Source organism: Camelina sativa, chromosome 9 (genome assembly GCF_000633955.1).
Source record: "Camelina sativa cultivar DH55 chromosome 9, Cs, whole genome shotgun sequence".
In the NCBI taxonomy this organism is placed as follows: domain Eukaryota; kingdom Viridiplantae; phylum Streptophyta; class Magnoliopsida; order Brassicales; family Brassicaceae; genus Camelina; species Camelina sativa.
In genome coordinates this window covers 23,275,427-23,285,340 of record NC_025693.1, presented here as the reverse complement: position 1 = coordinate 23,285,340, position 9,914 = coordinate 23,275,427, and the positions used below count along the sequence as shown (strand labels likewise).

The following is a 9,914-nucleotide window of genomic DNA, read 5'->3' as shown; positions in this document are numbered from 1 at the left end:
ATTGTGGAATGAATTGTATGAAATGAAAACGAACAAACACAAAGTTGCTGTATCGGATCTGACATGATATTTTTTTTTGAATCTAAGGATCTGACATGATAACATTACCTATATATGAAATAATTGAGTTGTTTTGTGTTTTTCTCCAACTCCATAAATCTTTTTTTGTCGTTATATCTCAAAAGATTAAAGTAGTTCATCAACACCAACCACTCAAGATATGGTAACTAAAAAAATCTATCCAATGATTATAAAATATTCATCTTCGAGATTATGGCTTTACCTTCGGCTCACTTTCATATACAATCCCTGCAATTTTAAAAAAAAATTAAGCATCAGAAGACTTGGAATCATATTCTAAACAGAATAAAACAGACTCTGATTAATCTTCTCGAGTTAGGAGAAAACATTGTCATACATTGGTGGTGTGTATGGTTGCTCCAGTGGTCATGCTGATGGTCTGATCAGGAACCAGCTCGACGTTTAGCCGCTGGAGAAACACTGCGAGTGCCACAATTGCCTCCATCAATGCAAACTGATCTCCTACACATTTTCTAGGCCCTCCACTGAACGGTATGAATCTGTTGAAATGCAAATCATCTTTTAACATTTGTGATCAAAATATTAGCTTTGATTTAATGGTTTGTGTCAAAACATGAGTACTACTGAGTTTACTTGAAATCGGTGTTTGTTTCGTTAGGTATTGCGCCTTCTAACTCGAATCGTTCAGGCAGAAACTCCTCTGCTTTTTCCCATACCTTTTGAATAACAAACACATAATGAGATAAGAAATGTGGGCATGAATGTACGAACTGATACCAGACTGGGCTCCCCTAAATGAAGGAAGAGAACTGTACCTCGGAAGAACGATGGATGTTATAGACTGAAATCATAATGTCTTGTCCGGTGTTAACCTTGTAGTTCCCAGGAAGAATGTCAGGAACTTGAGCTCTTCTAATCAAGACCTACGAGGAAACAAAGCTATCAGAAAATTTAGTTCATGAATAATTAGAGAAATGAGCTTGATTGCTTACAGGAGGATGAGGGTAGAGACGCATTGACTCGTTTATACAACGAGTAATGTACTTCAACTCCTTTATATCCTCGAACGCTGGGTTTCTTCCCGCTAAAACTCTGTCTACTTCTTCTTGTGCTTTCGCCAATGCAGATGAGTTCTATATGCACACGTATAAGTTTAACGTGGTAAAAAGTTACTGATCAATGAGAACAGAGAAGCTCCCTTTCAAGTGGCAAAGTATAAGATACCAAAAGGTACCTTACTTAGGAGATAAAGTGTCCAAGTGAGGACAGATCCCGTGGTTTCATGACCCGCTACAAGCATTGAGAGAAGATCATCTCGTAACTGCACACTTGACACCTGATTAAAAAACACACAGACAAACTAACATCAGCTTCAATTTGCAATTATAAATGGCCAAGTTTGCTAATGAACTGAAGGGAAAGAAAGTTAAACCTCTTCTCTGCTTGCGAGTAAGAAACGAAGGATACTTGGGTCAGCATCATTTACATACTCCTCATCATTGATTCTTTCCCCTTCTCTTTCAACAATTTCTTTGCACTTGGCAATAAGGTCTTCAACAGTTTCTCTTATCAAAGTTACAGCCTTTTCAGCTTTCACCTGTCTCGGTACTATCTTACACAATGCATCGATCTGATAAGGAAAAAAAACAACAACCAAAGCCTCTTAATTAAACTAGAATCCAATTGAGCCACAATCAACAAAAACCACAAGAAAAAAAAAAGAAACCACAAAACTTGCCTTCCANATCAGAAAATTTAGTTCATGAATAATTAGAGAAATGAGCTTGATTGCTTACAGGAGGATGAGGGTAGAGACGCATTGACTCGTTTATACAACGAGTAATGTACTTCAACTCCTTTATATCCTCGAACGCTGGGTTTCTTCCCGCTAAAACTCTGTCTACTTCTTCTTGTGCTTTCGCCAATGCAGATGAGTTCTATATGCACACGTATAAGTTTAACGTGGTAAAAAGTTACTGATCAATGAGAACAGAGAAGCTCCCTTTCAAGTGGCAAAGTATAAGATACCAAAAGGTACCTTACTTAGGAGATAAAGTGTCCAAGTGAGGACAGATCCAGTGGTTTCATGACCCGCTACAAGCATTGAGAGAAGATCATCTCGTAACTGCACACTTGACACCTGATTAAAAAACACACAGACAAACTAACATCAGCTTCAATTTGCAATTATAAATGGCCAAGTTTGCTAATGAACTGAAGGGAAAGAAAGTTAAACCTCTTCTCTGCTTGCGAGTAAAAATCGAAGGATACTTGGGTCAGCATCATTTACATACTCCTCATCATTGATTCTTTCCCCTTCTCTTTCAACAATTTCTTTGCACTTGGCAATAAGGTCTTCAACAGTTTCCCTTATCAAAGTTACAGCCTTTTCAGCTTTCACCTGTCTCGGTACTATCTTACACAATGCATCGATCTGATAAGGAAAAAAAACAACAACCAAAGCCTCTTAATTAAACTAGAATCCAATTGAGCCACAATCAACAAAAACCACAAGAAAAAAAAAAGAAACCACAAAACTTGCCTTCCAATATGGTAGAAGATCAGTAGAACGAAGCTCAGCTTCTTTAAGAGCAGTGTAAACAGATTCAATGACAGGACTATCAGTAGTCAAAGAATCGAAATTGTAGTTAAACAGAGACAATCCAATAACATCAAGTGTCAACTGAGAGAACTTCTCTTCCATATTCACAGCAGTACCGTCCTCTGCATAAGGCTGCAACTTCTCAACAAGCCTCTCTGCACATTTACAGAACACTCTCTCCACAATCACAGACAAATACCTCTTGTGAAGAGATGGAACCACCGCTCTTCGCCTCGCCTATACATCAAAAAAATTCAGACTTCAACGGTTTCAAAAACTAAAGCCCCAATTGAGAAGATTAGAACCCTAAACCTAGAGTCAGGATTACTTATCACGCAAGATAGGAAGATGAAATTTACCGTCCAAAGAGGTCCTTCAGCGATTGCGAAACCGGAACCGAATAAAAACTCAGAAACTTCAGCGACTAAGCCTTTAGCGTACTTAGGATAGTTCCTCAAAACGTGTTTAGCGATCGCTGGGTCACTCACGACTACGAAATTGCGAGGACCAGCAGCGAGACGATAAATGGGTCCGTACTCGTTCATCCATTTGTAAAGAGGTAAGAAGAGAGCTCCACCGAGGAGGTCAGAGACGTCGTCGAGCTTCGCGCTGGCGATTGGTATGCCCGAATCGTCGTTTTTACCTGAGGAAATGGTACGGGTGAGCGATGTGAGCCAATCGGGGCTGACCCATGACTGTGATTTCGATGAATTTGTCTCGAGTTTGGGTTTGGGTTTAGGTTTCTCTATGGAGGATTTGATGGGGAAAGAGAAGAATTTGGGGGTTAAAGAAGGAAGACGCGTAGGTTTTGCAGTGAAGAGAGAAGAAGAATAAGAAGAGGAGGAAGATGGAGAAAAGAGAGAAGACTCCATTGATGAGGAGCTCTTTTTTCGAAGCTTCGGTGCAGACAACAACAATGTTTTTAGGAAGCGCGAGCCGTTAAGCGTGGATAAGGACGACGATGAATAAAACGCTGCCGTTTTAATAGTGGGCCTTAACTGTTCGTACTTGGGCCTATTTGAGAGTTGAGAAGTAAAAAAGAATCTGAAACAGAGGAAAGATCGAAGAATTGAAATTTTCGTTGAAACACGACGGAGACGGACTCAGGTTTCTTAAAGTTGTTAAATTTTTTTCGATCTGGTGGTTTAGGGACGAAGAAGAAGAAGAAGTACGAAGATTTGAGTTTTGCTCCTTTTGGTTGGGTCGACGATTTCTTGAAACGAAGATGTTCAATTTTTGGTAACAAACCAATTTTGCTTACAATCTTTATATTGTGTGTTGCCGTGATTGTGAGATTTTTTTTAACGCTATCTGTTTTTTTTTCTCCATATGATCTCTTTTGATTTTAAAGAGGTTTCTGTTTTATTATGAAATTGGATTTGTTGGCGATTAAGGAAGGATATTAGGTTGTTATGTATATAGCTAGTTGGTGAATTTGAGCTGTAATGCGTTTTTTGAAGTACCTTTAAGGTGAAATTAGTGTAGATTTGCTCAGTTACTAATTAGAGAACGTTCTAGTTTTCATGTGGGAGTTTTGATGAGTCCTTATCTATGTTCTGCATTTTGGTTGAATCGGTGATGTATAGTAGTGATGACCTAGAAGCTGAGATTTGTAGTTGATGATGGTTTATTTTTTGTTGTGTATATTTAAGGGGATCAAAGGATCAACAACAAGGACAGTCTCGTCCTCCTGAAGCTTCTTCACAGTCGCCATGGTACTCTCCTTCTTTAGTCAGTTCGCCAAGTTCATCTCGGCCTCAAACATCTGGTCAGACTCCAGCACAAGTCTCACCGGGAGAAGCAGCTGGCATTATCGTCTTCTTGAAAGACAAAAGGTTTGCGTTTTGTTTGTTATGCTTCTTCTCGTGTGTTGCGGTTTTGTTTTGTTTTGCTTTCTTTTTGAATGGTGTTGTTTACTTTTTTTCTGTAGCGTGGATGAGCTAAGGAAGCTTCTCAATGACAAAGATGCGTATCAGCAATTTCTTCTCTCTCTTGACCAGGTCAAAATCCAGAACAATGTAAGTTCTTAAACTACATCTAAGAAAGTAGCTTCATTAGGTATGTGTTGAGATTTTTTCATTTTTTTCTCCTTGCTAGTGTATACATTGATATTGTTGGATTTTTCCAGAAGGTCTTCATCATGGCATCATCTTTTTACATGTTGCCAGTAATTTGGTGTTTTCTGGTTCTTTGTTTTAGTCTTTGGACCGCATTAAAACCGCATTAATTGTTTTGTGCCTTGTTTCTATCCATCAGATCAAAGATGAGCTCCGCAGAGAAACGTTGCAGCTAGCTAGTAAGTTCTCTGTGGTTCATTACATTCTACGAGAAGCTCTTGTTTCATCTGGAAATCTAAAACTTTTATGTGGTCAAATGTAACAGGAGAGAACTTGGAGAAAGAGCCACAGATAATGGAACTCAGAAACCAAGTATGTATCAAGAACCAACTATCCTTGTTCAGTTTACCATGTTTGACCTTTTTGGATATCTCTTTTTTTTTACTATTCGCTACTCTGATAACAGTGCAGAATTATTCGTACAACTGAGCTCGCAACTGCGCAAGAAAAGCTCAATGAGCTTGAGAGGCAAAAAGAAGAGATCCTCAAATTCTACTCCCCTGGTTCTCTTCTTCATAAACTTCAAGGTAACAAGTTATAATCTTCCCTCATCTTCTCTACAGTTCTTGTGTCATGTCATCACTTCTAAACACCTTTTGCTGGTTTTGCAGAGGCTATGAATCAGGTGGATGAAGAATCCGAAGCCCTGCAAGAGAAGTTCCTAGAGAAGGAGATTGATACGGCAGCATTTGTGCAGAAATACAAGAAGCTGCGTACTACGTATCATCGACGGGCACTAATTCATCTAGCTGCTAAAACTTCAAACATTTGAATTTATAATATGCTTTGCACATTGAACTCGAACACAATTACCAAAGTCTTGCGTTTGTGTCTTATGACTTTTATCAGGTGTTGTAAAGAAAATTATTCTCTGTTTTTAAGTTCATACTAAAGTGATTGACATTGACAACAAAATCATGTTTTTTTTTCCCTTGATGATAAATAAGCTACAAAAGTCTGAAAATCTCAGCAATCTGATAAAAAAGATTACAAAAAAAAAACCCCAAAGACGTATACAAGTTTCTTTCTTAAGCAATCTCAAAAAAAACAGACGACATAAGTCTTTTAGATGTTTTTGAACACATTATGTTCCTCTTCCTCACTCGTCGAGCAGGCCAGCTTCCTTCAACGCACTCTTATACTCCTCCTCAGAGTTCCATGACTTAATCTGCAGTAAAGTTTAAAAATCATTGGATACTGTTGTAACAAACAAACGATATATATGTAGTTTCATTAAATCTTACTATACCTCCTTAACATTTGCTCCAAAATACTTCTCGATCTTATCCATCACCTCTTTATCCCCCCCATCATCTAACAGCAGGTTAAATACCGCTCCTACAATACAAATACATAGTTCAGAAATTGATGACAACTTGTGGCAACACACTTGAGATAAATAAAAATGCAAGAATCAAAACTTACCTTTACGACCAAACCGGCCAGCTCTCCCAACCCTGTGAAGGTACACCTCATAATCTGGCTCTCCGGTTTCATATTTAGTGGGAAGATTATAATTCACAACCAAATTCACCTGCAAGTATTGTATATACCCAGCAAGAGGCATTAACTACAAAGCACCTTTGGGAAAAAAGAAGAAGAAAGGAAAAGGGTCAAATGATAATATTTACCCGCTGTTGGTCAAAACCTCTTGCAATGACATCAGTAGCAATTAGCACTTGAGTAAGGCAGTCTTTGAACTCCTTAACAATCTTATCTCTGTCCACTTCAGACATATTACCATGGACACTGGTGACATCATATCCCATTTCCGCAAGGGCCTTGTGCACCTTACCAGCAGACACTCTTGTTCTCACAAAGATAATGGTTTGCCCAATATCCCCAAGCTCCATAATCTGATCCTTAATGACTTCAATCTTGTTTTCCTCCTTCGGGCAAAGAACTTTAAACTGCTTTACCGAGTCCAAAGCTAGATCCTCTCTTTTGACAAACAATTGGTTGGGATCCTTGACTGTCCTCGCCACAAAATCTTTGACAGTTTCGTTAAAAGTTGCCGAGAAAAGTAGAACCTGTAGAAAAGAAGAAGGTCAAGAACACAAGCAGACAATCCAATTTAAAGAAAAAGCAAAAAAAAAGTTTCCTTTAATTTAGACTAACAGCAACTGAAATAATGAAATAACCATTATTTAGTACAGCCTTTTGCAGTAAAGACAGATTCATCTTCGTTTAAAACAGACATGTCCTAATAAAATAAAGGGCTCTAAACAATATAAAAACACAGCTGAACTGTTTCTATTTTACTAAGAGCTTCTGAGCATCGAAACAAACATAGATATATGTTCAACAGAATAACTTGTACCCCTCAATATCATGGTAGACTACTAGAAATCAATAGTCATCCTACTTAAACAAAATACCTGGAAATTGGGATTAACTCTCCCAATGTCTTTCATTATCTTCAAGGAATCATCCCTAAAGCCATCCTGCAATATCAATGAATTTTCAGTTATCAACCACATATGAAGGGAAACTATTTTATAACATTATAAGGAAGTTAATCATTACAGTTGAGAAATAAACAAAAACAAAGCAAAACAGAAAAAAGAGCATACCGTAGCAAGCATATGGTCAGCCTCATCAAAAACAAGAATCTTCAAATGATTTAGACCTAGTCTCTTGAATGACATCCACCTCTTAAGCGTTCCAGGGGTGCCAATCACCACATGAGCAGTAACAGGACCTCGTCTTGGAGCAGATGGTCCGCCTCTCGTTGACTCTGGCACAGCTAATTCAGCAGTGATCCCAGTAAACTTCCCCATCCTCTGAAGAACGTCCATATTCTGCCATCCAACCATTTTACTTACATGAGTTAAGCTCTTAAACACGTTTTTCCCAAGTCAAAAAATCAAACAACTCTCAGATCATCAATAACAAAACAAGACAAACCTGATTAGCTAATTCTCTAGTGGGACAAATGCAGAGCGCCTGAGGCTCCGCCAGTTTAGGATCAACCCGACTCAACATTCCAAGAACGAAACAAGTGGTCTTTCCAGATCCGTTATGCGCCTGAGCAATCAGATGCTTGTGAGGTGGCGTCATAATCATGGGCAAACTGATAGCTTGAATCTTGCTAGGCTTTTCGAACTTCATCTCCACGTACAAGCCTTTCATCAACTCAGGAGATAAGTTCAAATCCTCAAACCTACTCGCTGATGTATATGGTGTATCACCCGAAACAACCTTCACAAACAAAATCATCCAAATAAATCTGGAAACTAATTGAGACTTCGATCCAAAACAAACCCTAATTACTTGATAGTAAAACCACAGATCTAAGCTCGATTGGGCAAGATTCAACACCAATCACAAATTCACTACACTAAACGAAATCTACTAAATCGGAAAGGGGATAGTTAAAAACCGCTTTGATGTTTGAATCTTCAGGTTCTTCAAGCACAGAATCACTTTTCTCTTCTTCCTTAATGGTCAAAGAATTGAGTTCCGATACTGCTTCCTCTTCGTCATCATCTTCTACATCGCCCCACTTTTTCTTCTCCGTTGTCGTGGGCTCAGTCTTGTCGGCAATAACAGGTGCTTCCACGGAGGAAGATGATGACTCAACAACGGTGGGAACTTTCTCTACTGTATCCGCCATAGCTGTAGCCCAAAAAGAAAAAGAAAAAATTAGAAACCAAAATCGAACAATTTTAGAGAAAAAAAACCTAATGCAGAAGAGAACTCATCAGCTTCCATTAATTCGTGAAGGTGCTGAGGATCAGAGAGAAGTTGGAGGAACCTGTGAATTATTGAATGAGGGAATCAGAGAGAAGGTACGAAGAAGACGATTGATGAACGATTGTGTTGTGCTTTTTCGTTTTTGAAGTCGGAGACAAAATTTGGGGGAGAAAGATGAAAAAATAAATAAGAAAAGCTGCTGCTTTATTTTGAAGCTACTGGTAAAATTTGGATATTATACTGACGTCAATCTGAAGCTACTAGTAAAAAATGAAAATTTACTGGCGTTTAATTACAAGCTAAACCGACTCTAGCCTATTTTGGTTTTGTTAATTATTCGGTTTTTCCTTTTTTCCTTAATAATTATAAGAACTTAAGCTACGTACTAGTAAAAAAAAGGTAATATTAAAACTGGGTACTTTAATTCCCAGCACTGTTCAAATTGGGCTTTAGTTTATGACAAGCCCATCTAGAGGTTGTGAAAGTGCAGTAGCATTTCAAGAACAGTAAAGGACGTGGTGTTGCTTATGGCTGGCTATAGAATATTTTCATTAATCATCATCTTTGAACTTTGGATAGTTTAACTTCGTTTAGGTTAGTGTTTACAAAAATGCAGGTTTCATAGTATTGTTTTCTTTATTTTACAAGAGTTACAAGTCAAGACTTAACACATTAGTTAGTATATTATGGCCAACAGGCCAAAGTTGTGTCAGAATTGGCCATTTTTTTCCCCTAATTTGGGTTTTGTATCAGGTAGAGACTTTTTTAATTCAATGGTAATATGGCCCAAAATCTTCCTTTTTATGGTAAAATATTTGGTACCTTTTTGATTAAAATATACAAGAAATGTAAAAATAAACCATGATGGCTTAATCCCTTTATGAAAAAAAAACCATGATGGCTTAACCACAATCTTTGAGGGAAAACAGAAGGTTAGAAAAAAAAAACATCATCTTTGAGGTGCACAAAGTGGATGCCACATTATACTTGAGACATTATTACATCAACAACAAAAAGTTGGTGGAGCTCACACTTTGTTATAATGATAGTTTTGCCAATATTCAACTTTGTTTTCCTCTAAACAAATCATTTCTTGCCAAGAAAACTGAATACTCTCAAAAACTTATATTCATGTCTCCTCCAACGGTTTGATCAAGAACGTAAATTAGATTAATGCAGAACTCAGCAATCAATCAAAGATAGATGATTGTCTCAATAGTCAGTAACCCGTTTGCACAACAAACCAAAACCAATCAACCGACTTGAGGTTCAAATTGGATCAAGGGAGACCTTGTCGTGTTGACCAAACTGAAACCTCACTATGATGGAAGTTTTGGTTTCGAACCCGGGATGGAAAAATAATATTGCTTATTGTCCAAGACCAAATGACCAAAGAAACTGACCTCACATACAATTTTCACCTACTCTTTTGCACTATGAAATGCTTTTTCTTTATC

General features: G+C 37.9%; 3 protein-coding genes across 3 annotated transcripts; 1 reads left to right on the top strand and 2 right to left on the bottom strand.

Annotated features, from left to right (window-relative positions):
• On the bottom strand, positions 88-3,577 carry LOC104711869 (carotene epsilon-monooxygenase, chloroplastic). The gene is made up of 9 exons (XM_010428643.2): positions 3,004-3,577; positions 2,585-2,881; positions 2,279-2,476; positions 2,081-2,182; positions 1,839-1,979; positions 858-965; positions 676-758; positions 419-581; positions 88-309 (listed from the first exon to the last, which is right to left on the bottom strand). Exons 1-9 carry the CDS (start codon positions 3,514-3,516, stop codon positions 280-282), a joined length of 1,635 nt encoding a protein of 544 aa, XP_010426945.1. The 5' UTR covers positions 3,517-3,577; the 3' UTR covers positions 88-279.
• Positions 3,693-5,647, top strand: LOC104711867 (vacuolar protein-sorting-associated protein 37 homolog 1). The gene is made up of 7 exons (XM_010428640.2): positions 3,693-3,883; positions 4,297-4,479; positions 4,575-4,662; positions 4,901-4,940; positions 5,027-5,073; positions 5,168-5,288; positions 5,373-5,647. The coding sequence occupies exons 1-7, from the start codon at positions 3,870-3,872 to the stop codon at positions 5,531-5,533; spliced, it is 654 nt and encodes a 217-aa protein (XP_010426942.1). The 5' UTR covers positions 3,693-3,869; the 3' UTR covers positions 5,534-5,647.
• LOC104711868 (DEAD-box ATP-dependent RNA helicase 38) lies at positions 5,665-8,650 on the bottom strand. The gene is made up of 9 exons (XM_010428641.2): positions 8,519-8,650; positions 8,144-8,379; positions 7,669-7,962; positions 7,335-7,562; positions 7,140-7,205; positions 6,393-6,791; positions 6,187-6,295; positions 6,011-6,099; positions 5,665-5,929 (listed from the first exon to the last, which is right to left on the bottom strand). Exons 2-9 carry the CDS (start codon positions 8,375-8,377, stop codon positions 5,861-5,863), a joined length of 1,488 nt encoding a protein of 495 aa, XP_010426943.1. The 5' UTR covers positions 8,378-8,379; positions 8,519-8,650; the 3' UTR covers positions 5,665-5,860.